At 43.8% G+C, this 25,977-nt stretch overlaps 1 protein-coding gene across 5 annotated transcripts in view; it reads right to left on the bottom strand.

The window, feature by feature from the left end:
• The window catches only part of ACTN1 (actinin alpha 1), an 88,678-nt gene that overhangs the window by 17,542 nt on the left and 45,159 nt on the right, over positions 1-25,977 (bottom strand). For 3 of the 5 annotated variants that reach the window (XM_030483369.1, XM_030483373.1, XM_030483371.1), the window contains exons 3-9: positions 23,900-24,019; positions 16,271-16,357; positions 15,682-15,769; positions 14,643-14,721; positions 8,592-8,673; positions 6,878-6,963; positions 95-187 (exon numbers count right to left, since the gene is read on the bottom strand). In XM_030483369.1, the coding sequence (XP_030339229.1) occupies positions 95-187; positions 6,878-6,963; positions 8,592-8,673; positions 14,643-14,721; positions 15,682-15,769; positions 16,271-16,357; positions 23,900-24,019 (635 nt within the window). Of the gene's footprint in view, positions 1-94; positions 188-5,503; positions 5,590-6,877; positions 6,964-8,591; positions 8,674-14,642; positions 14,722-15,681; positions 15,770-16,270; positions 16,358-23,899; positions 24,020-25,977 lie in introns of all 5 variants that reach the window. The other 2 variants (XM_030483372.1, XM_030483370.1) reach the window with 1 other exon arrangement.

Raw genomic sequence — 25,977 nt, forward strand, 5'->3', positions numbered from 1 at the left:
AGGGAAACACCAGCCAGTAGCATTCACCAGGATTAGTTATCAAGGTTAAATGAAATTTCTTTCCACACAGCACCACCCAGAAACCAACACCTACATCACTGGCCAGTTTTTCGTAGTCTTCCATGAGCTGTTCATTTTCTTGGTTGACTGCCAGCACCTTGCAGATACGATTTGCTGCCGTCTCCGCCTGATGAAGAGAAATAAAACAGAAGAAGGAAAAAGTGTGAAAAAAATAAAATAAAATAAACCAAAGCTTGTGGTTTAGCTTCCTGCTACATACCTGTGGGTAAAGTCTCCTACCCTTAGCTCTAGCAACCTGTCCACGCTTCAAAACATCTGCTCTGACCACTTTGCTTTCCATCTGACTTTTTATAATGATTTATCTTTCCCTTCTCAGTTGAATATATTCCTTCAGAGATTCTCAGCTCCACGGAGCCCACCCTGTGTGTTGTGGAACAACCGTATTTCTGTGCCTTTTCTGAAGCTGCTTCTAGGAGAGAGCCTACCAGAAGGACCCTGGCTGCCTCTTTACAAAGATAGGGGGTTTCTGCCACCCTCTCCACTCTCCTCAACAGCATTCAGAGCTGCAACACCAGTAACAGAGTGGTGTCAGGCTGATGAGAATTTCTACGTGATTTTACCCCACAAAAGAGCTGCCTAAACAGAATTAATCTACAGACTGGACTTTGGAAATGTCATAACTTTAGTGGAAGATGAAGTGGCAGATGCTTCTCTTAACCTTAAATTCTGCCCAGCTTGTCTTCCAGCTTTCCCTGTATTTCTGGCACTCATTACAGGGTTACCTCCTCCAGCATCTTGCTGCATGACACCTACCACATATTCAGGGTCTCATGATTCAGCTGAGAAGGGGATTTTCTTTTCCCCTTTCTGTATAATCTTTCTGTTTACTTTTCCAAAATGAGTCTCATCAAAAAAGAGCCTGTTGTTACTATTTAGTTGTTTGTTTTGGTTTTTTTTTCTTTCAGTCGTGGAACCTACACCTTGTTTTCTGCAGGGACCTGAACATGTTAAAACATTTATTTGGAACAAAGTAAAGATCAGAAAAATCCCAGCTATGAACTCAGGAGTAGACACTCTGCCCTCGAGTGCCATGCATGTGTTTGGCATGGGAACATACAGCAGGCTGGTCTTTGTACAGCATACATCTACGGATATCAGCTCCTTTTATCATTATCATGGTGGGTGCCATGCCACAAAGCCTCAGAGGATGTGCCCCTGTGATGAGTGTCAGGGGATTGCTCAGCAGCCTCCTACCACAGTATAGCTATGGCCCTCGTGCCTGGGGAAGGTGCTAGTGCTACCCACAGGACTTCTATGGAGTAGTCCTCCTTACACATGGTAAGTGGAGATGAAGAGGAGAGGGGACATGCCAACACTACAACAGACCAATCGTGAATGTTGTGTCCTGCCTTTAAATTACATGTGGGACTGATGCCAAAAGAAGTTTTGCTGAGCTTATAGCTGGCAAGTTTCAACCTTTTTCTATTTTTAAAAGGCCTTTTATTATCTGCTTATTCAATCTCCAAGGCCATTTGAGAAAAATCCTCTAATTTTTGCAGCTGATGCAAGGCAGCAAGAATAGCAATAAAGTCATAGGCTGTACAGGGATGTATGGATTGCTAAGGTCCCGGGGGTCTGGCAGTCTTGTTCATTTGTAAGAAGCTGTAGGAACACATATTCAGTCATCTGTCCCTTCACTAAAGCAGGCCAGCTAGCAGATACACAGATACTAACTAATTTAAAACACTTCTGGAGGAGCTGTACAGGAGAAAGAGCAATTTCACTTAAAAAAATCTGCAAACAATGCTTACATTTAAGAAAGCTTATACTTTGATCTGCCCTTAACCACAGTTTGTACTTTAATGGAGTGCTTTTTGATATCCAGAGAAAACTTTGTAGGCATGGGACCAAACAGTATGTCAAAAAGACATTGCCAGAGCCCCACCATGATGTGTTTAGTGACTGGGGAGAACTGGTGGTGCCAAATGTTTATTTCAGTCATCCCAGGAGAGGAGCTCCCTGCACACTCTTAACTTTCTTCTTTTTACACCCCTTGTAAAAGCTTGCTGCAGCAGCAGCCAGCTGTGCAGGAGGGACCCCATTTCACAGAGGCATATTTACATGTATCCGACAATAGATTTCCTCCAGCTGCCCAAGTTTTTAAATATGTGTGTGTATATATGCGCATTGAACATCTGTCCAAACACAAAAGCCCTCTGAATGTCAGCATTACGACATTATTTGTATTAACCTAACGGCTGAAGTGTAGAGGCTTTCTCTCCCCTACCAGTGCTTGCTTCCCAACAGTTCTTGTCTACTCCAGACTGCTCTATGCAAGTGTGCTGCTGCTGCAGCAGCAGGAAAAGCTCTGTGGCCACTATCATCATTAATGTCATGAGCAACGTGTTACACTGACTTGCTCTGAGGAAGGTAGGACAAAAGGATCCATGTGGTTTCAGGTAAGCTCCACAAATACCTCCCACACTGCTGCTAATGAGCTGATCTGTGGTGATGGCAACCTCAGTGAAACGCTTTCAGGTAAAAAAAGAGTAGCACTCTTAAGATGTTTACATGAGGCCAAGGCAGCTCCGCCACGCCTTCATTAGTGGAGTGGAAAAAGTCATTTTGGCTTCCTCCCCCTGCTAAAGGCAACAATGCATTTAGGATGCTCATGCTGGCCCCAAACAAGCCAGGCTGCCCACAAGGCATGGAGAGCACTGAGAAGATGCACCATCCTGGGGCTTGGAAGCTGAATACCTGTATTCTCAGGGAACCTGTGTGAGCTGATCAGCTTCAGTGCAGCATTATGCTGACACATTATACGACTTGCACTCAGAGACTGAGGGGAGGGCAAGCCCAGGGCATTCTGCTCACTACCGCACTGCTCTGTGATATGCATGTGCTGTTTGGTGTACTCAAAATGGAAAGCTGAATAGCCAAAGTAGTGGTAATTTCTCTGCCTTTTGTCTTTTCTGTACTTCTCAACCCTGACTTGGACTGCTTAGGATGGAAGTGGAGTTAGCTGTCTCTCTAGCTTATGGATCCAGGTCTCTTCGATGAGAAAGATCGTACAGGAAGGCACTCCCACAGTGTGCTGCATAGGAAGATGCCAGCCTGTTGTTGTCCTTTAGCCTCAGAAGGCTATACTCCAGAATACTGTATGCCAAACACAATCTCTTAATAAAATGGTAAAACATTAGTTAGAAATTTTCAACCCAGAAATCAAAGTTTACAAAATATCAAGCCAACCAGTAGTTGCATGCATTTAGTGTGAAAGTCAGAAGCGGTTAGAAAACAAGCAAACCAACCAAAGCAAGTATACCTACAAATATATATATATATAACAATGGCATAAAGAAAAAGCAGCGATCTACACACACGTCAGGCTGGGGACCCTGTACCTTCAAAGGCTCAGTATAAGAGAGTGAAAGAAGCAGAAAGCGGCTCATGGGACTTCCCCTTCAGGACTGGTGGCAGTAATGAAAAATCTGAATGAAAAATGGAGCGATATCAGAGTAAGTCACCTAACCGTGCACGAGGAAGCAACACATTACAGTCTGACTGCGGCTTGTACTCTGTAATCACTGCATTTGCCTGGGTGTTTGAGTCTGTGTCACTCAGCAGCTGGCTAACATATGGCCAGGGCAGCTCCAAAAGGGAGCTGTGCCCCTCCTACCAGGGCACAGTTGAGTTGATGACCCATCAGGACTGCTAAAAATTTAATAAACTATTAAATCTTTAATCTTCCCTGTAAGCCAGTTAGACTACATGGGATTGAAACTTTAATAACAAAGAAGCTCCATCTCCAGTTCTTGCCCCAGCTACTTAGTTCACGTCCTGAGGCAGTAAAAGGTTGTTTTCAGTTATCCCAGGAAACCTAGCATCCACCTAAACTGCTGATGAGTGTGACCTGCTAAGCAGGTTTCCAAATCGTGGAATGGGCGCAGAGAGAAGAGGAAGGGATTGGCGAAGGTTGTTCCTGCAGCAGGCCACAACCCTCCTTATACTGTAGTTTTTCCTCAATCTGGAGTTCTTCAGGTTAAGCAGGCAGCATGGAGCAGTCCCTCAGGGGCACCTGGCAAACAGCAGACCTTATCACTGGGCTGGCATGAGTTCTGAGACTACAGTCTTCCTGAGCAAGTATCAGCTGGCTGGAGCTTGCAGCCTGGTCTTAAGGGTTTCAAACTATTCACAAGGCAGGATCCTAGTGGAAAAAGTCATGACTACACAAACAATGTCAAACGGGCAAGTCTACTGCACTGCTGTGGGACACGTTCCCAGTTCCTTGGAAACAAGACGGTATCATGTAATTTATATGCAACAGGGCAGAGAACAAAAAGCTTGAACTAGAGAGCTGCTCCCTGGAACCTCCTGCCTGCATTTGCCCTCTGAAAGCCAGCATCAGCACGGTATCTTCTTCAAGGCTGCGACCATCAGCACTATTTTGTGCAAGAGAGACGGACTCTTCCTAGAGTCAAGCTAGCCCTCAAGCTGGGCAACACATGGACTGTCTCTCAAATAGAAAAGGCCTAGTGAGAAAAAGAAGCTGTAGCTGGGGGAACAGGGAGATTTTACATCTGTTCGTAACTTGAAGAATGAAGTCTTGAACTTCGGATTTTCTTGTTCCAAAGCCTACAATCTGAAATTAGCAGTGATCTTATGGAAAGGCTGCAGCCCAGCCAGGCTATGGCATGGGAGGAAAAGATGAACCTTTGGCTTGCAGGGTAATTGCTATTTTGGAGGAAGTTTGCCCAAGGGTGAACTGTGACTGTTTGGTTCCTCTAATGTCCCAATGCCAGGCAAAGAGACTTCGGAGTCAAGAGGAAGCAGAGGAAGGACTGAAGTCATAGAAATGGGCTAAGCAGAGGAAAGAGAAATAAAACATATAGGGGGTTTGGGAAACAGAAGGGAATGACTACAGAGAAGCAAGGAATGGAGAAGTGTGTGAATTTGGGAAAGCTTAAGGCCTGGTGGGAATAGATTTGGTGTCTGGAGCACAAAAGTGCTGTGTAACCAGCTCACGGATGATTCAGCCTAGGAAAAGACCACTGACCTAGTGGGGGCTGAGTGTGGAAGGCAGGGTGGCAGCTCAAGGAGGACAGGCTGATTTCCCAGAGTATGCTGATTTGATTGTGGTAACACTGGAGGTGCATTGCCTGGCCAGGATGGCCCACTAGTCACTGAAAGTGTACTGACTGTCAGAGCAGATATTCATTCATCTTTCAATGCCAGCTTTACCAAATGTTTTCTCCACTGCTGGGGTGTGAAACTGGAAGGAAGGAGCAGCTCAAGTCTGTCAGAAGGACATTTACATCACTTCTCCAGCAAGATTACAGATGGCACATCCAAACAGATTGCTAGATGCACTGGGCTTCCCTGCAAATGCCCTGGGGCAGATGGGGGCTCTGGTCCATTCCTCGGTGGAGAGGAGTGGTGGGCAGGGCAGGGAGAGGGGAGGGAGTTGTTAGTGGTAAAGTCTCACCTTCTGCGCCCCTGAGAAGGCGTGGTAGTAACATGAGACATAGGTCATTATGGCCTTCTCATCCGGCCTTAGCGTGCCTATAATATCTGTGCAGAGAAGGAAAACAGGTTGAAAGGATAAAGTAAGAAGCAGCACATAGGATAAAACAAAACAATCATGGGTGGCGTGAGAGAGGGGCAGAAAACTTCCCATCATGCATTGCAGGACAGGCCAAACAGATTTCCATGCGGAGAGCTGGGAATTCGGATCAGAAGGTGGCTAGCAGCGTTGGCTTGTGGCTCAAAGCGGCACCCCTCCCGCCCACCCCCCCAGTCCGGACTCTGCACCTGCACAGCTGCGCTCTGGGGGCCTGGCCCAAGGATGAAAATGGGCTGTTTAGAGGTTTGAACGCCTGTGCTCAAGGCCTTTCTGTACACCAAGGAGCCAGAGATCAGAGCCTTCCTACGCAGTGTGCTTCCTACACAGTATCTGCTCTGCTGCAACACGCACCGCCTGTTCCTACAGCACTGGAGTACAGGCAGCTGCTTGGGTTTGGCGAGAGATGTTTACAATGTTTTCCTTATGTGACTCCATTACCAACAGGAAAATGGCTAAGCCAGACACAGCAAGGACTCAACTGCCCGATTTACAGCATGGTGAGTGAGAAAAAGAGGAAAAAACCCAAATTAACAAAACCAGGCATCTCAGTTATGATAAGCAATGCACTGTTTGCAAAATCATCATGGATGTACTTGTTAGACATGCTTTGTAAGCCGCAGGTGTCTGGGACTGAATTTGTGGCTCAACTTGAGAAAGCAGCAGGTTCAAGCCTTGAAGCGAGGGTGCAGGAACCTGCAGCATATGTACGGTAAAAGATAAAGCTTTGAGTATTCACTGAACCCCTCATAAAACCACTAAGTCAGCCCTGCTTCTCTATCTTTGAAAAAGAATAGGTATCAGCATTGTTTCCAGTGGGGGCAGACTGCAGTGTCCTGCTGAGCAGAGCATCTATGTGGTGGTCTCCACCTTTGTGAGACCAAGCATCCTAGCTCAGACTTCCCAGGAACCCAAGGGTGCAGGTCCTCAGCTGTCAGGGCAGCAGCCTGGAAGGCAAATGGAGAAGGCAGAGCTCCCTACTGCCTCAGGTCTGTGTGTGTGCCAAGGTGCTGGCATACATAAGTGCCACTGGAAGTACCACTGGCTACAGGGACTCCTGGCTCCCTTGCCCCATGTATTATGTCTGGGGCACCACTTTGAACCAACAGCCAACTCTACCAAGAACATAATAATAAAGATGCCCGTAGCTAGAGAGGAGAGAGAGAAAGAAAAAAAGGTTTGGACATTAGCAACGGCACCAGGTGTGCTCTGTGGAGGGAGCTTGGGATCCTGCGATACCTTCTGGGCTCCTGAGAAGGCGTGGTAGAAGCTAGAAACATAGGTCATGATGGCTTTCTCGTCAGGACGGGCAGTTCCAACAATGTCTGTCAAAAAAAACCTCACGTTAAGAGCATAATCAACTGATGGGAGGAAAGCAAAGGAGAGAGAGGGAGAACCACAACTGTCCAGGAGGCCTGCTGGGGTATATGCTTGTCACAGCAATTCCACAGGGCTTCCCAGCATTCCTCAGAAGATGTGTCTCAGAAGCCAGGATCACCCTCCTGGTTCCCTCCCTCATGACAAAATTGCTTCCATGGACTGGCCAGGCTAATGCAGCCATACATCAGCATGTCTCGTGTCACAGCACTTCCCCATCCTGAGAACATTACTGTGAATGGTGGGTTGAATCAATCCATACTGGCAGCAGGTTGACATGGTTTTTATAGATGTATTATACTGCAATTCCTCCATGCAATTCTTCAGGAAAGATCCTTTCTCCCTTCCTTTCTACGTCCCCATCCTCCATTTCAATACAATGATGGCTTGAATTTCAAAAGGCCCTTTCATTAGTTTCAGGGGAAACTCAACACCTCCAGAGATCAGAATTAATGGTGGTGGAATGCGCATTAGCTCCGCTCCATGAGGGAGGAGAATGATCAGGAAAAAGCAATGGGAGCATCTGCAAGAGGCTCTCTTCATCACTGCTAGTTTTACTGAGATCTGAAGCTAGATCAACTTATTTTGGAGGTGGCTTTATTTCCTACAGAATGGCAGGAAGCATTTGAATCTGCTCCAGAAACCTCATGATTTTTTGTGACCTCGTATGATGAATGCTGGGAAAGCAAGATTCATCCCTGAGGATGGGAAATATTACCTAGGAAAATGAACATCCTATTTACCCCAAAACAGGTTCACTGGTTTCAGCTGTCCTATCTCCACCTTTCCCCCTTGTTCCCCTCACTTCCTCATTTAACAAAAGCTTTTAACTGCTTCTGTTGTCCAAACCAAGCCTGAAATACAGCTTCTACCATTGAAACCAGCTGGCTTCAGGCAAACGGCCAACAACCAGTGAACTATTTCTGGCTGTTGTTTGTACTCCAGAGTTACAGTCTTCAAAGTCTCTTGCCAAGCTGGTTCTGACAAGGCCCTGAAAAGTAATCCTTGCTGTCCCAGTGGCCTCAGAGAAGCAGTCACAGTCAATAGCGAAAGCACCTTTGAACAACATGGATCTCTGCCTTGGACCGCAGACTCAGTCAGAAGGGATCTCATGCCCAACACTTCTGAGTAGTCAAGAAGCAGCAGTTTATATTACTATCATGCCCCCAGAAGGAAGATTGCCAGCAATGGCAGAAAGAGCCCAGGAATAAATAATTCTGGAGCAAGAGGAACACAGTCCTACACCATATTTTAACTCAGTATTAAGCCTGATTCTTGAAAGGGAACACTTCAGTCAGCAGTGGACATAGCCAGATGTTACTCATCTCTGCCTAGTGTTTCAACCCCAGGTTAAGATCTCCACACCAGACCCAGAAGGCTGAGTGGCACAGAAAGAAGAGGGAAGCCGAACATGTGATTCATTATTCCGTTGTAATTTCTTCCCTATACATTTACTATGTGGTGATGGAGGCAGCATTCAGACGTTACTGAGTTCTTGTACAATACATGTCCACCTAGAAGAAGTGGGAAATTTCTTGAGAAAAAGCAACTTAAAACCCACAGGGTTCTACTTTACCTTCTGCATCCAGCATCTTGGGAATATCCAGATATTTCTCAGCCACATCGAAAGCTGTGTTTAGATTAGTGAGAGGATCATCCTGTGAAAGAAACAGAGCCAGAGTATCAGCATCAACATGTAACAAAGTGCACAGCATTTCTATCAAAACAGAGATACTGTTCTTGGTTTGGTTCAGGTAACTGTGTGGTCCAGACAAAACTATGTGTGAATCTTCATGTAGCAGGATGAAATAATTAGCTTTGCTTTGAAAGCAGAGCCTGGAGACTCGTGATATCATAATTAACATATAATCTATGCACTTGTAACAAGAAGGATAATACATTTTGTCTTGAACCTAGTTTAAAGTAAAATTAGTTTCACGTCATATTGATAGTAAATGGCCATATCTCACATTTACTTGTCATGTTTATATTAGATTTGCAACTTCCATTTTAAAGAACTGCAGAGCAGTGGATCTGTTAGAACATCTAAGCAACACTAAAATAGTAACAACATCTGCAATGGATGCTGTCCTTAGCTAGTGTACAGTTTGTTGAACACCAGTTGAGTAGGAGGAAGAGAAATGTTTTAATAAATCTCTACAAAATAAATATGTATAAAAGTACCCATTTTGTCTTGAGTATTGCTTTTCCTCCTAGGCACTGCACAAGATTTGTCATATCCTTAGTACTTATCTATTCCTCTCTGTATAAACCTTCTGCTGTGACAGGATGCACTTCACATACAGACATCGATACACAATAATCAAATCCTAACTGAAGTCAAATATGACTTATCATGAGTCATATCACAAAGGTAACTAGATTTTAAAGAGCCATACAAGAGAATATGAAAAGCAGATGTCACTGGAAATGAAAGACCTCTGCAAATTGCTTCCAGCGTGCAAGCATAAATATCTGCAGCAAGACACCCACCAACCAGTATGAGACCCTCATACAAGCCCGATTCCTGTATTCCTGTATACCCACTTCATGGATGACAGATGACATACGCACTATCAATTTCTGCTGTTGAGACAAGTGGCTCCTGCTGGAGGAAAGGTTGTGAATAAACTGCTAGTGTTTAGTTACCTTGTTTGCTAAGTGTCTTTTGGGAGAAAGGAAGGTTTGGGGTGGTACTCTCTATACTGCCATTTGTGCCACTCACACTGAGATCCACCTTAAAAATTAGGAAATAACAAGTATAATTATTTCACCTCCTTTCTAGAGTGGCATCCATGTTCTATTTCTTTTCTATTTGAGATCCTATAGCAAACCTATTTTGCTTATTGCATTGACTTGGAAGATTAAGCTGTGCCTGAACTCTAATCAACATGCAGTTTCCTTTGAACCTACCCAGCATGAAAGATGAAGCTAGGCAGGCTTGGGCAGGCAGGGTGTGGGCATGCAGAAAAGTTCCTTTACAGCGCTGGTCATTATGTAGCCCTTGGATGACAGCCTTCATGAAGCTGGGAAACTAAGCTATTCTGAAAAGTAATTTCCTGCAGCATTTCCCTAGGAATTAATGGATGTATTATGTTGACATTGCATATTAGCATCATATTCCTTTGGTTGAATGTGTCTAGTAGACGTTAATATTTCGCCTACCAAAGTAAATCACACACAGATGCCATCAAAACAGACATGACCAGTGATCCATATTTAGTCCACTGGGACAAGTCAATATTAAGCAAGGAAATGCTGCATTGGCACTCTGTGATGAAACCAGCAGCTGTCACAGATGGCAACAGGCCCCCACTTCAGTGTCAAATAGTACTTTATCCCTATATAATACACTTTTGATGGTGACTACATCAAATATATCTATATCCACCTCTTCAGAGTTTAGCAGCAGTGTAGGCAGGGGATTTTTACTATCCTCCAGGCACAAGGAACTACCTTATGCCATGGAACTAGAAGCTGATACCATTTCAGCTTCAGCTGACTTGTTTCCTGTGCCTGCTGTGGAGAAACCTCTATGAACCCAAAGTGTAACCAAATGCCTTATCTGAGGAGGTGAGATTAGCTGGTATATAACATACCCTGTTCACTATGTGTAGACAGGGACGTAGTTCCCTTTAGGAAGGAAAGTGCACTTTCTTTTGCTCAAGTGCAGGAGCATCCAGAAAGGCCAAGTGGCAGCTCCCTTGCCAGTCCTCCCCTAGCCCATGTGCCACTTTCTACTTCTGTAGAAACGTCACCACTGTGTACCAAATTTCAACCTATGCCGACCACGATCACCATGGCATTGCTAATGCCCTGACAGAACGGTTAGTGTTAACACAGACCCATCTGAATGAGCTGCCTCAAGATCTGTCAGCCTCTCCTGGAGGAAAGGGAGGAGCAAGCTCACTGCAGATAGCTCTCCTATCAGTTTGCAAGTAACACCAGGAGCAATGTTGCCAAAGGTTAAAAAGAAATTTTAAGCTGCAAGTTGGGAGAGGTTTCCTGATGGGAAAATTTACTGGGCTTGGGCACTCCCAAAGGAAGGGCTGGAAGTCTTAACATGCGGGAAACTGGAGACTCATCTAGATAAAGCCAGCAGACTTCTACTTCATATGTAAGACAGATGTGTGATCACTCAGTCTCCTGGGGAATGAAGCTAAACATAGTGCTACTGAAAGCAAGCTACCTCAGCCCTAGATTAGCTCTGAGATGAGCAAAGAGCTAAACCCAAACATGTTTGCTGTGGGAAAAGCTTCACCCCTCATGGGCAGTGGAGATGCTCATCACAAAGGTGATGCTTCTTGATTGGCTTGACAGCTTCAAGTCTCACAGTGCTGCACTGCAGCACCATGGCTGCAGGCATCCTTTAAGAACCCGAAGGCTGCAGAGCAAACAAAAGCCAAGTCACCTGTCCCCTGATTCCTTCCAAGGCTAAAATACACATCTCAAAAGAGCACCGATCCAGATAAGATTTTGTAGAGGTGCCTAGGTTCCCCCTCTGCTCACGTGAACATAGAAACAGCAGAGACATGAAGAGGAGCAGTAACTTGCCATGCTCCAGCAGGGCCAACTGTGAGGAAAGCTATTCATGGAGGAATTACATTTGTTTTAGTGGTGGCAGACAGCAAACCTGCCCTCAACAAATGCCCACCAGGCACATTCTCCACTTTTGCTGACTAAAGACTGCTGTGGCTCCTTCTCTTTCACCACAACCCTAACTCACATGGGGAGTCTACATCTCTACTCCTCCAGCTATTTCCAAATCCTAGCAGCACACAAGGTTGCCATGGCAATTATTGCAGTGTGACATAAAAAAATACCTTCTATTAACCAGCAATCAGGAAAGGAGATGGAGGGGGAGGAAAATCAAGAGAGAGCAAGCACTTACAATATCTGCCAGAGTTGAAGACACTAGGAAAGAAATCCAAAACTCATATTTTCAGGAATACCTGTAATAAATGCATCCAACATGGCAGTACACAGACCATGTTTCTATATGGATTGCGGTATATGAGGGAGCGTCTGAACCATCAGTTAACCATTGATGGTTGGCTTGATAAAAGGATCTTAGATGTGGCTCACAGTTGAGCTACAGTCGGGGGTAAAAGGAGGAAGGGAAACCCCATCTTCTGCATATCCCTCACATGCAGACCATGACCTAATCTTGAGCTCTTATCTACAGTGAGCTGAACAATAGCAGACAGACCTGCAGTGAATAGAAACCACCTAACCAAATAAGTAGCTGTGTGGTGTCAGGGAATCACTGATACCAAGCTGGGTAGACTTGCACCTTTTATTTCGGGGCCTGGACTATACAAGCAACTTCAGCTAGACAATGCATGTAGGCAGAAAAGAATTGTACTTGCTCCACTAATACAGCCAGACTAGGAAAAATACCTAGGAACATCAACTCAGTACAAAACCATGCTGACAAAAGAAGTTGCTAACTTTTGGGAAGGAGACATGCTACAATGGCTACCTTTTGCTAGCGCGCACTGCCAGTACAGGATCTGTAGCATAGACACAGCCTCTGTGAAGGAGCAGAAAACACTAAAACTGCACAAGAATGCTGCCCAAACAGGACCTCTGGGCAGCTTGGACTGATGTTCACTTCTCTGGTACATTTGTGTGAGTGCGTGTGTGTACATAGAGACACACACAACATTGCCAAAGGCACATGCAACTAAGATGCCATTAATCACTCCCTCGCATTGGAAGAGACCTGGAGATGGACCTTTATCTACTACTCTATCTAATCTACTATCCACAGTCTTTCTCTGCAAGATAAGTCCCCTCCAGAGCCAAGTATGATTCAGAATGTTAGGGTTGGTTTGTTTGCTTGTTTTTGAGGGAAGGGGGAGAGGGCAAGTAGGATCCAAGAAGAAGAGCAAGAATCAGTTGAGTTGAGCCAAAGGGAAGAGAGAAACGTGATAAAAGAGGAAAAAGGTGACAAAAGCAATCCAGGCAAATACTGTGTTTAGGAAGATGCCATGTTTATACGTTCTACACATGGGTTTCGAAGATCTAGCTTAAAAAAGGCAACTTCCCTTCAGCGCACTTAACTGCCAAAGCTAAAGGCTAAGCTCTGAGCTAAGCTCTTCACAGCTATTTGCTCAAGATTTCAGCTGTGGTAGAGTTATCAAACATGCATTTAATTTCACACCTTTAGAGTAATTGAGGCAGAAAAACAGTTAAAATGATACAGAAAGAGTCAGAAGACTGCAGGAGGGCAGGGGGAACCTGATGAAGGATGGGATCAAAATCAAGCGGAGAACAAAAGATGCTGGTTCCTTTTAACCCTACTCCAAGCAGGACAAATCCCTTCCCATCCACACTGATTTTGGCTAGGACAATCACCCTCTCTCTCTCATCTTAAAATGTCTGCAGGTAATATGACCAAATAAGTTTCTTTCCCTCACTCTGGTTTAGCTTGGGTTTGGCTTAGGGCTTTGTTGATAACAGAGAGCGCTGTAGCTTTTACCCGGCTGGGTTTGTCAGAGGCACATTGCTTAGCTGCTTTTATTTTCCATAGAACAGGCACTGAAAATGTAGCTCTAATAATGCCTTTTTTAAATTGCTGTTGTTTATGTAAACACATACAGTCTCTCTCCACTGTTCATCCATCTTGTGCTGACTCCAGACACTAAAACTGATCAGATAATATAATTTACTGCCCTGCAAGACAGTCAAGATCTAAAAGGTTACTGAAAAGCAGATCAGGCATTGTACAATTCATTGCCTCAAGGATGCAGATAATCTGCTTAACTCATTTACATACTGCCTATTTGCACAATGATCCAAGAGCCCAAGTCTGTTAGCGATGGGCTTCTATGTTCATGTCCCCAGTAACAACACATGAATTATGCTCTTGGTGACATTTCACTCCAAATGTACACAGATATAGTGAAACTGGACCTCAGCAAACTGCAGGAACGCCAGTTGGATGAGAACCTACTTTGGTCTTCCATCACTCTGCTGGGTCAAGACGCTGCTGGCAGCACAAACCACGGAAAGCTTATTGCATCAACCACTTTGCAATCTTGTCTCCAGCACATGCAGGAAGCAAACTTTGGAGCAGCTAGGTATCATGATACCAGTGGCAACTTTTAAAGTAAAATTGAGTGTTATGGCAAACGCTTTGCTGGCACCTGATACCTACATGCTAGGAGAAGCTCAGTGCTGAAGTGGAAGTATGTGACAAGCATCCAGTGAGGGTGCACAGGCCCCTCAAGGAGCTTTTGCACTTGAACACAAGGTATCTAGTTTCTACCCAACTCTCCACAGAAATGTTAAGTCTAATTTGACTCGCTAGTCTGTGACATTAGTACAGAACTAGTCCCACATTTGGCGTTACTGAATTTGCCAGCTTTTGCTCAACAGCTGGGATCGGGGCATGTGTGTCTCATAAGGCAGCCTGAAAGCAGGGAAAGTCAAGCAGGAAGCTCATTAAGTTCACGCTTCAATAGGAAGCCTGAATGTACTGATTCATCCCTTCTTCCTTCCCCCAATCCTGTAACTGCCAGCTTGTGCTGAAGTTCTCCAATTATGTTTATCAAGCTAATTCTTCTCCCTCTTTACTTTCAAGGAGCCAAGCATCCAGTCTGACAAACAAATTGAGTTGTACCTTTCGTAGCTTCCCGTAGTCGATGAGCTCTGGACGGTGTCTATGAATTAAAGCGCAGAAACCAAGGCCATCCTTCCAGCTATGGGAGAGATGGAAGAGAGGACAATGAACAGTGTGCTCAGCCAGGGAGACAGACAGTAACAGGTATAAGCATGAGGGAAGGCACCAAGACAGCAGGAAGACTAATGCTGGTTTAGCTTCTAGCTAACGGTGACTCTGTAGGTGCATGTCTTGTACCTGCATGAGACTGCAATAAAAGTTGCTTTCAATCCCTACAAAAATCCACTGTGATTAGGACATGCCCTTTGCACTGCCACCTCTTTTTTGCCACTTCTCTGTGCTGAACTCTCTGTGCATGTCCTGTGGAGCATGGAAGGACAAGTGTAGAATTCAGGGTTGAAAAAAGGTGTAGATACAAACCATAAAGGAGGAACAAGTGCATTCCTTAGGGAAAAGGCAGACACTCATAGCTAGCTCCACTACAGTAGTGACTGGAGTGGATGACACTTAAGCTCTCAAAAAAAGTGCTTTACTTTTATATAGTTCATACAGCTCTCCAAGATGTGATGTAAAAAGCACCATTACGCAGAACCTTCACCAGAACATCTGCCAATTTGAAAATATTAAGAGCAGAGCAAGAAAACCTCTCATCCCTTCCCAGCTCTGCCATAGTACAAAGTTTCTGGTGCAGCCCTTATTTCACTGCTCCTAAAGTGTTTTCATAGAGCAAAAGCTGTCTTACTTAACCTGTGGCACATCCGCTGCTTTCAGAGGACTTCACGCTCAGAAGAACTTTATGAAAGCAGCAGTTGTAACCAGAATTGAGGAACTGGGATGTCAGTCCTCCGGGTTATAACTTCTGTCTTTAATTTCCTAGGTGTCTCTCTGGACTACACCATTATGTATCAAGTACCTGCATTGCCTAGGGAGGCCTGTCGGGGACATTTTTATCCACACATCATCAGCACACATTGTCATGTGCCAAGAGACATATGAAAATAACACAAATCGTATAGCTAAATTCCTGCTTGTAACCCACCTGATATGGAAGTTCTGGATGTTTACATTTTTGTAGGGGGCTGTCTTCCTCTGACACCATAACAAAAGTCCTTCTTTAGCAGATGTCTCTGCAGAAAGAAAGAAAACGCACCAATTAACTATTTTTCTTAGAAAGCAGAACTCCCTGAAGCATATGCTAGAAAACCATGACCAGCTCAATTCCTTGTTTGGAAGAGTCTACTAGGATAGTTTGTTACTATCCTAGTTTGGGATAGAGAGGAGAGTTTTGTAGGACTTGTAAGAGATACACCTATTTTCAGTGATAGTCCCTGAATCCACCTGCAAGAAATGCAACAGATTCCAATATCAATGTTGGCTTTGAGGTTAGCCATAATTTTGAGCTGCTCTTAAAATCTCTTACAAGAAGAGGGTGTGGAAAAACTCTTCCCAGTATACCTGAACCTGTCCAGAAATGCCAGTGAAATGACAGGGCAGCTTGGGAAGGGTAGCTGCCTAAGTTCTTCCAGTGGTTCAACTAAGAGTACATTCTGGGCCTTTTAAGTCAGAAAGCCATTTAGTTACCTCAGTTATTCATTGTTGAACAGTGGCTGGAAAGAACTAAGACTTACCTTCAACTGAGATATCCTGAATGGCAAAACGAAGGATGATGGTCCAAATCATTCCAAGAGTCATTTTAACATTGCCATCCACGATTTCTAGGGGGGAAAAAAGAAAAAAAAAGGTAGAAAGAGAAGAAATAAAAGGCATCAAGTTTCAAGTGAAAATCCTAGTGAAACAGGAACACTGGGAAGCGTTCCCTTTTTGTAGATGGGAGAACTGGAATTCCAGCTGAAAACTTGAATTTCAATTCTTCCCTGCCTCCCCAGATGCTCTGCTGGTACAGCACAGTCTGGCCCAGCAGTACCCAGTAATCAGACTGGTTCTCTTGCAGTATAATACTAGCATAAAACAGACACTGCTAGTCCCAAAGACCAGGAATAAGGACCAATTTAGATTAGTGTAATTCCCTACAGAGGCCTAAAACCACCTTGTTCAGGTTTAATTCCAATCACTTAGAAGCCATATAAGCCAAACAGGGAAAAAGAAAAGCCTTCCTCTCTTACTCTGATATGTCTACTCTAAGTCACCTGTGTAAGCACCCCAGTGTAATTATACCAGAAGAACCACTGAGACTTCCCACTGCAAATGAGCTCTGACACCTGATATTGTCCTGTGAAGAAGATACCACCCAAAACCCCCAAGAAACATCAACATTTTAATTTCAAAATGTTGTTTCAAACATATGCCAGACTGCCTGTATAGGACTTCTTTCAGTCATATAATTGCCAAAAGGCACAACAGAGCATTCCTCAAAGTACATGCTTCCTGATTGAAGAGGAAGCAAAGACCCATGCTGGCCCGCCTGAGCAGACCATAACATAAACTAAGACGTTAAGCAGATTGTGCCTTCTTGCTCGGTAGACTCCGCAATGTAAATAGGCAAGGGTCAACAACTCATAGGCTTTAGAAGGCAACTGCTTGCGTGTGTGAGGTGATGATCTGTTTAGGATGGGAGATCAGGGTTCTGAGGGGAGGTGCTGGGGGGATGCTCTCCCAGAAGGGCCTTCCACCATGTGTAGATTACCACCAAACAGCCCAAATGGTGAGCAGCTGTGACTCCAGTGCTGATCCTCAGCATGTACAAAACTTCCCCACTGACTACACATACATGTTATAGAACCTACAGCCTTAACTTTTTTGGGTACTGAAACTAGCTGAGCTGCCTTCTCCTACTCATTCTCTGGCAGGTTCCTGCATGGCAGACGGATCTTTCACAAACAATTTGAGAAATTACAAGAGTATTTTCAGTAAGAAAAGGGTTTGAGTTAACCTACTGTTTGGAGGTAGAATAATTCAAGTCCTAACAAGTCTACCAGAAGCCTTTTTTGTACTACTGTAGACACTTCTATGCTGCTGCTTCCATAAAGCTGCCCAGCAGGAACACATCATGCTGTGGGGCAAGTAGAAATTTGCATTATAGGTAACTGCCACCTGTCTGAATCCTGTCACAGCAGCAATGATATTTAAAATCTTCCTTTTAAGCCATTAAAAAAAAATTTCCTATTATGAAAAATTTTCAAACCGCGAACCCCAGTGTACTCAAAACCAACAAGTAGCATGCACCCCAAAGACGTTGTTTCAGAAACTGTGTCCATCTGGTCCAAATTCCTGAAAGCCTGTGATTTAGTGACACAGATGGTGCAACTTCCAGTGTAGATTAGACAGATAATCTCTGCTGTGCTTTGACATACATCTGCATTAGGCATTTACAGATTTAAAAGGCAGAAAATAAGACATGCCACCTTGTTCTACTGCAGTAAACCACTGTGTCCACTCCGCTCTGCAGTTAAAGAGTACACACAGATGTCTTGGGGCATCAGTTTGCTCAGAATTAAATAACCAAAAACTTTTCACTGCAGTACAAAAGAACTGTAGCTACTGTTGCTGGCACGAAAAAAATGTGTTTGTCTGTTGACACTTTTCTCACAAATTAATTTTTTACAGGTATTTTGGGGTTATCTGCTAGGCTGATGCAAGAAGATATCATGTGATGGCAAGTACATTTGGTTCTGCACTTTTCGCATTCTTCACTCCTCCAGTAAAGCACCATAATCAACTTAAAGGAAAATCTTTACTATCGTTAGAAATACCCAAGATACTGCAGCTAAAATACAAAAGAAAGCATCCATGTTTTCAGCTTCTTTGCTCTGTCCATGGTATATCTTTGTGGGAATTTTCAAAAAGCAAAAACTCCCAATGCTTGTAAAACCCACAGCAGTTGGCAGGAGGACCCTAGGATATATTTAAGATCTGAAACCAAATTGAGCTCTTTATTTTAATGGACTAGATTAAAATCTGATGGCAATACTTTAATGTTGAAAATGCTTTATGAACACTAATAAATCAGTCACTGAGCTGAAACAGGTAATTAATGTTACTATTCCATGGATTTTAATTGGAAATAAAGGTCAAGATGCTTACATAAAAACAGATGGCGTTAAGTTGCTAATGTGCATTAGAACTCAACACTATGCTCAGGTCAAGTTCTCAAATTCCCGTTTTATAAAGTTTGCTGGTGAAGTTAAGGTGGAAAGCACCTCTTCTCCCCCAGCCCTCTTCGCTGCATTATTCCTTTAGAAAGGAAGATGTGTGCTCCTTGCTCCCATTTCTTATTCTTCCTTAGCAGTGAACCAAAGCAAAGCTGCTGCAGAAGAGGCCCAGAATACTTCCACCACTTCACTTCTACATATCATTTTACTCTTTCTTGACGTAGAGAAAACCCACCACCTACCAAGCAGATACTGATGTGAGTGAGGTTAGTGAGTGATCCATCCTGGGATGCACACTTAACAAACTACACCATCCTCAGTCCTTTTTTTTTTTTTTTTCTTTTTAAATAGCTAACAAAACTGTTGTTATCTGTTAGAAGTGGGCAAACATTTTTCATTTCTAAAGCTAAAAAAAGTTCTCCTGGCAACCCAGGTACAAAGTCAGCCAGCCTGATCAGAAAGGCCATATGTTCTTTGGCCCTCACTCACTTGGTTTTCCACCCTTGAATTCCCCAATGCCAAGCTCCTTTGCCTTTAGGATTCCTTCAGCTGCTGCCAGTCTCTTTCTAATATAGTGGAATATGGCCAAGAAAGAAAAGTGAAAAACATGGCTGCAAAACAGGTTTGCATGAAGCTTTCTGCTTTCTGATGATGAAGAGAAAGTGACTCCACAGGACTTGTTAAAAAGTTGAACATAACACTACAAAGCTAGAACAACGTAATGCTTAATTAAAGATACTGTGTTTGTTCCCTGCTGATATAAGTAAGGCACAGCACTGTGAGAGCAGTTCACATATTAAGAAGCTAATATTCAGACAGTATCTTCTGCCTAACTGTGCCTTCCAAATGATCTTCCTAGGCAGGACCTTTGCAAGTCTCGTCTGCACTTCCTCCACCACCAGCAGCTGTTGCCTGAACAGCAGCAGCAAGCACACGTTATTAATGTGATTTACATTCAGCCTGGGGGTGGATCACTTGCTGGCTAAAGCTGGTGAGGCATCTGCATCCACTGGAAGGGAATTTTTTGCAACAGTGAACATGCTTCCACCCAGCTCGCATGATTGTACCAAATACCATGAACAAAATACATAAACCCCACAGTACTCTCATCCATTTGTCTGATAGCCAGTTACAGGCCTGACATATATTCAATCCTTAGGAGCAGGACTGGCTGGCTACATGAACATGGCTTTTAAAATGCCACCACCTTTTCCAAATGCATGAACTCATTTTGAAAAATGCCAGCATTATTAAGCTTACTTTTGTACCCTGGCCTGTGTAGTTAGAAGCAGAATCAATGCCACAGAAACTGTTTTCCCCTAGCTACTTCTGAGTTGCCCATGAGAGCACAGCTTCTGGTTACCCCATGGACAACTGGCAGGATAGCATTATGATCTGAGAATTGGAGACGCAGAGCAACAGTGGTGACACAAAATAAAGGCTGGTCTGCACTTTGTTTATCCTAACAAAAGCCAAACAAAACAGGACAGGCATCCATGCCCCTGTCTTTAGAAAGCATGTTGGTAATGATGGTCCAGCCAGATTTAGGACAGATGACTGGCATTGTTGATGGGAGTGTACATCTTGGCTCCCTAATTGTGAGCGGGCAAGAGATAGGGACAAATATAATGCTATGTTTCACTCACTGACATGGAGAGACCTTATTTTCCCCTCTTTCCACTGTCAAATGTATGCTTGCTCTGCTTGGTGCTTCGGTAGGTGTTTTGCTCAAGTGGGACTTCTGCAGTTGTTGAAATCTCTAAGCTTTATTTCTCCTTTTCACTTGCAGAGGTGAGAATAGGGATCATTAATTCAAAGTTATCTTTATACTGAACTGAGTCACATCTGTCTAAGAAAGCCACAACTTTCTATGTAGAAGAGAGGTGCAAATAAAACAGTCTTAGGGTCACATACTTGACCTATTCAATCTGTTAAATCCCAGGAGCATTTGACACCATAGTATGGAATCTATTACAGCAAAAGGCGGCTTCTGAGGTGTCAGATGACAGTGAGATTTAAAAGCACATGAAAAACAATTTGGAAGCTTCACCAGGCAAGAGACTTCCTTGATTCAGGTTTACACAGATCTGCTGTATGCCACAACTGTTTTGATCCTATAGACTCTGGCTAACAAAGATGTTTAGAATTATCTTGAATTTTTAACAGTCAAAGATGGTTGTAAAAAGCAGCTTTTATCACTTATTCTGTCTGCTTAGTTCATCCTCCATTGAATGTAGACATGGAATTTGTCTTGCACTCATGCTGCGTGTAGGGAGTCCTCTTCAACTCTGGTTCTTGTTTACTGGGGCACGGCTGAAGAGCTCAGCTTGTAAACAGCAGAGAGGGATTTTTATTTGATGAAATATGAAAACTTTTTTGCTGGCTTTAGCTCTGATTAAACACAAGGTTGCACAAAGCTTAAGCTGACCTGAGAATCTCCTTCAGATGCCTTCTGGAGCTTATTTTTTAACAAAAAACCCCAACCAAACAACCCAGGACATTGATGGCCAATGCTGTTTGTCTAACGCACACAGAGAACTACGGCTGAGCTGCAGACCCTTCACATAGAACCCTGCTTCCCAGCAGATACCCAGGGATGGAGAAAGCCACCTCGAGTTGAGGACTGTGCTGCCTTAGCCAGTACCACCACACTGCTGCTGGATGGTGGTTTTCTCCCCTGGGGGAAAAGCCACCTGGGAAACTTCCTAGATCAGTCCAACCTGCTTGAGACATTTACAGCTCATTTTCTCGGTGCACTGTATGTCTGCCTCATTCGCTTTTATCTTCTACTTTGCTGCTGCATGATGTCTTCTTACAGTCTGAAAGTAAGCTCTTAAAATTCATGCTCCAGGAAGTTTATAATCCTTTCCATGGATAGAGTTACTGCCTTGCTGTTCAAAGTAAAATTCCATTTTTATGGCTGATGAGTAGTTTATTGTACACTGAGCACCTGGGCAGACCAGGCAGAAGCCTCTGCAGCAGGTTATGTTTCCTAGTGACAACCAGAGTGGCCTGGGCTCGGTCTGGGTGCACAGGCAGAAGCTGGGGGGGGGAGCCCTGACTGTGATCACACTTACATGGCCTGAGCTGTCATCACAGCACAGGCTCAGCATAAAAATCAAAGCTAACCTTGGTCCAAACTTCAGTGCTGTACTACCTTTGGTAGTATAAAGAAACCCATATTGAGTTCATTATGTAGCTGCATGGGCGTGAGGACATAGGAGAGCCAGGAACATTCAGCAGAGGAGGTCAGGATCACTGTTTGGACAGATAAAAATCATGGCTTCTGTCACAAAATGGCACCTATCAGCCTATTTCTGAACAGGGTAACTGCCATGAATACATACCAAACAATTGGGCCCTGGAGATCTTTGGTCACAAACCATTTTACTTGCAAATAATTTCTAAGTGCTGTGAAGGTACAGTCACAGCTGATTAAGGAGCAGAGGGCAAAATATGAAAAATCCAGGGGGAGGAGAGGAAAAGACAAACTCGTGCCAGAGAGAGCAGAACCAGAAAATAAAAAAAAAACGAATAGAGCAGGCAAGATAGGCTTTACACATGCTCTAGGCTCCCAGAAAAATCCAAATGTCTGTCCAAGATCCAAATGACAGCAGGAGCTGTCTTAAGGCAGAAGACCTCTGGCTTCAGACCCAATTTGAAAAGGGTCCCATACAGATATGGACTACCTCATCAGGCACTGCATCAGTCTTTTCTGTAAGGGCACGAAATGACCTTAGATGTGCATTTGTGCTACATAAACTGTACTCTGGGCCAGCAACACCCTCAGGTTGCTCCTGTGGGAAAAGCTGAGAAAACTGAAGAAAAGTTTTGCATGCAAAATATCAATATCATTGAGCCACTCACCTCTTGTATTTTGCTCTTAATACCAAATGCAGTAGCCTCTGCAATGCCCCTGGGCACTAGTTTGAAATTGTTCCCAAGTATCCACAAAGTTAAAGCAGTATGCTGAAGTAAAGGTCTTGGCTGAGCTATTCTGCCTTATCTGACACAGAACAAGTGGACCACAGGATTGAAAGTGTCCCCAAAAGCATGCCTGAAAGGCCAAATCTGGGGGCTGTGTGTCAACACTGCTCTGACCTCCTGGGCTAAGAACATGCAGGGCTCAGCCCTGAGCCCTGTGACTCTCCCAGAGGAGGAATGCCCATCCAGAACTGTATCATGGGCTCATTTCCTGGCTCTGACATGAGTTTCCCTGGAGAAACCACACATTTCCATCTGTAAGAAGGAGATAACAAACCTCCTTCATTTTCCATCGTCACTGTAAAGACAAACCTAGAAATACCACAGAAGCAGAGTGTCTCCACAGCAACAGTGACAACATGAATCCAGAGGCAGGACTCACACACAGGTCCAGAGCAGAGGAAAACAAGTGTCATGAAAACACAAAGCAGATAAGATGACAAGATGTTACGGTTTATAAAAGAGCAAACTATCTTAGTAACCTGCAAGCCTTTCTGGATCTTGGGTGACATATCTGGAAAACATCCACCATCTTTGCTAAGAAGACAAGAACCTTACACAACTCCCTGCCATCTGCATGATCTGCAAGTTCATCTCCAGGGCATCCCTGGTGCTGCCCACAATGGTCTCTACACAACGATACACAGGCTCCCAGACAGAGCACCCAGCTTTCTGGGGTGCACAAGAAGCCTGGAAGTACTGAAAACTGGAGCCTCTGGGGTCCCTTACTTGTGCTGGAGACTGCACTTGGCTTTGACCCACTGGATATCCTACCAATAGGGGATCTTTCCCAGCAGCTCTCCAACAAGCTGAACACAAGCAGCTGCTATGCTTCAAATGAGACTTTTCTTGATTTGAGAAAGAAACCTCTCAATTAATCTGTTTCTGCCATTGCTGAATGTTTTCCTTAACTAATGAAAACCAGTAGAAAAACAGGACGACCTGACCAACAAGCCCATGTGGGAATCAGGCACGGCAGCTTGGTGTGAAGGTGGGATTTAAATTCAGAGCAAAGGCATAATATATCCTATGTTTCCCTCTATGGCTTATTCTACAAGGATATAGTAGACTTAGGGAGGTGCAAAGGGAAATGACATGCAGGTGTGAGAGAAAGACAACAGGTAAGCACATTTTGGGCCTAGACAAATCAGCTGGTTTCTTTACCTTCTGCTCCAATAGATACTAGTTTGACTCCTTTGCTAGCAATGAAATCCAAGGCCTTGTTCACATTGGATATTTTGTGCACTCGCATTTTGCCTCTTTCCGGCTTAGCCAAACGTTCACCTAATAAGAGAAAAAAAATAAATTAGAAAACTATTTTGAACCCTTTCTTCCCTGGCGGCTATTTCCCCATGCTGGTAGCTCTCCCTGCTCAGCCAGGCAGAGGGTAGACCTCCCTGCACTCTTTCTTGACAGTGAATGCAGGACAGCCCTCACTGTTAAGTACCCCCAGAAAGAATCAGACAGAAAAGTATCTTTTTGTTGCATCCCAGATAATTTAATAACACAGGAACTGTTGGTGCTGAGTCCTCTCCACAGCAGGTTTTCATCAGAGGTGAAAAGGTCCTTCAAAACCACACAAAGCTTGACAGTCAAGCTAACCTCCATACAATCAATCACAGATAATGGTGACTGGAAAAGGCACAAACTTCCCTCTCCCCCAAAGACACGTGAGGAGCGCCCCCAGCATTTTACAAAGCAAATCCCTCCTTGGAACTCCCTACAAATATGAGAGTGATCTTGTGTCTTGCCTCTTCTTTTTCCCAGCCAGGATACAGACCTCCTTTCTCTCTAGCCTCTCCACTGAATAGCCACAACTGCCTGTATCAGGAAATAAAATCACTTCTTAGGCAAGTGGCTTTATATCTGTAAGGACTGTCATCTCAACTCCTTTTCATTACATGTTTGATGTATTTCTAACTCTATGCAATGGTCTCTTACAGAGGGGTATGCATTTTAAATGTTTATGAGGCAGAGAGAGGGATGCAGCCTAGCTCTGAGGTAAAAGCAGGTAAATCTCTGATAGAAATGAGTCTTAGGGCAAATCCTAACTCCTGACTCAAACAAACATGGAAGATTTGGAAAAGAGCTTTCTTGAACTTATTCATTTGAAAGAGTTGCATTAAGTGCAGTCATGCCCTTCCTGATAGGCTCCCTGTAACTATGCTCACAACCTGCTTTTACTAACACTAACCAAACATGCACAGTAAGCAAATTAAAGCTTGGACAGATAAGTGGGCTTTTCAAAGGAACTTCTGCCAGAAATATAATCAGAGGGGACATCAGGAACCACCTGTGTGTGACACAACACAAAATATGAACAGAACAGCTGCCTTCAGGTCGATGCTCCAGAATACAAAAAAAGACCTGAGCAAAATGCAAGCAGGTTTTGCACTTTGAAAAGAAGTTATGAGATAATTAAAAAGAGATCAAACGGGCAAGTCCAGGCAAGCAATTACTCACCTGACCTATTCAGTTCTAAAAGTCTGCTGCTATATCTCAAACCTGAATATTTAAGTCAGTGTGAGCTGACTCAAAACCTTTATTTGAGGTTGAAGGGTGAGAAAGGAAAGTACTTTTTAAAGAACTCTTTTTCTTACTAAAATTGCATGGTTTTTTTCCTAACAAAGGAGTGAGGAAAAGTTAAAGGGGAGAAAAATAGATTATTTCCATAGCCATGCCCCACAAAGAAAAAAAGTCTGGAAATGAAAATCCTTTAAAAGTGTTTCGGTGTAGGCTGGTGTCATTAGCTCTCAAGCTTAAGGATAAAACCAGATTCACTTTCAAAATTAAACACTGATGTCTGACAATTTAAGTAGAAAGATTTATTTATGGCACTACCTCCATCCCAGGATTAAAAAAAATCTCTTGCTTTAATGGAGCCTTCAGTAAACGTCATGGTACGCTGCTTTCTTTTTCCATTTGGATAATGCTAGTCATTCTACATAAAAGTGGAAGCATTTTTTGTGACAGTGTCACAACGACATTTCTACATGTAGCTTCACAATAGATTTAAGCAGACTTATGCTGCCAAACACCAACAAATGGGTTGAGCCAGCTAAAAAATAACCATTTGCTTCAGCTCATGCGACTGTAAGCTAGCCTTGTAAAAAGTAAAATAAAGACAAGAGATTAGGTTTCAGCTGGAACAGCAAGCTGATCCAATTCACCTTGTGGCCGCATGTGCATTGCCAACACAAGGGAGAGCATCTAACTGCTCTCCCTGGGACTGGAGAGAGCAG

Source organism: Strigops habroptila, chromosome 4 (assembly GCF_004027225.2).
Source record: "Strigops habroptila isolate Jane chromosome 4, bStrHab1.2.pri, whole genome shotgun sequence".
Taxonomy (NCBI): domain Eukaryota; kingdom Metazoa; phylum Chordata; class Aves; order Psittaciformes; family Psittacidae; genus Strigops; species Strigops habroptila.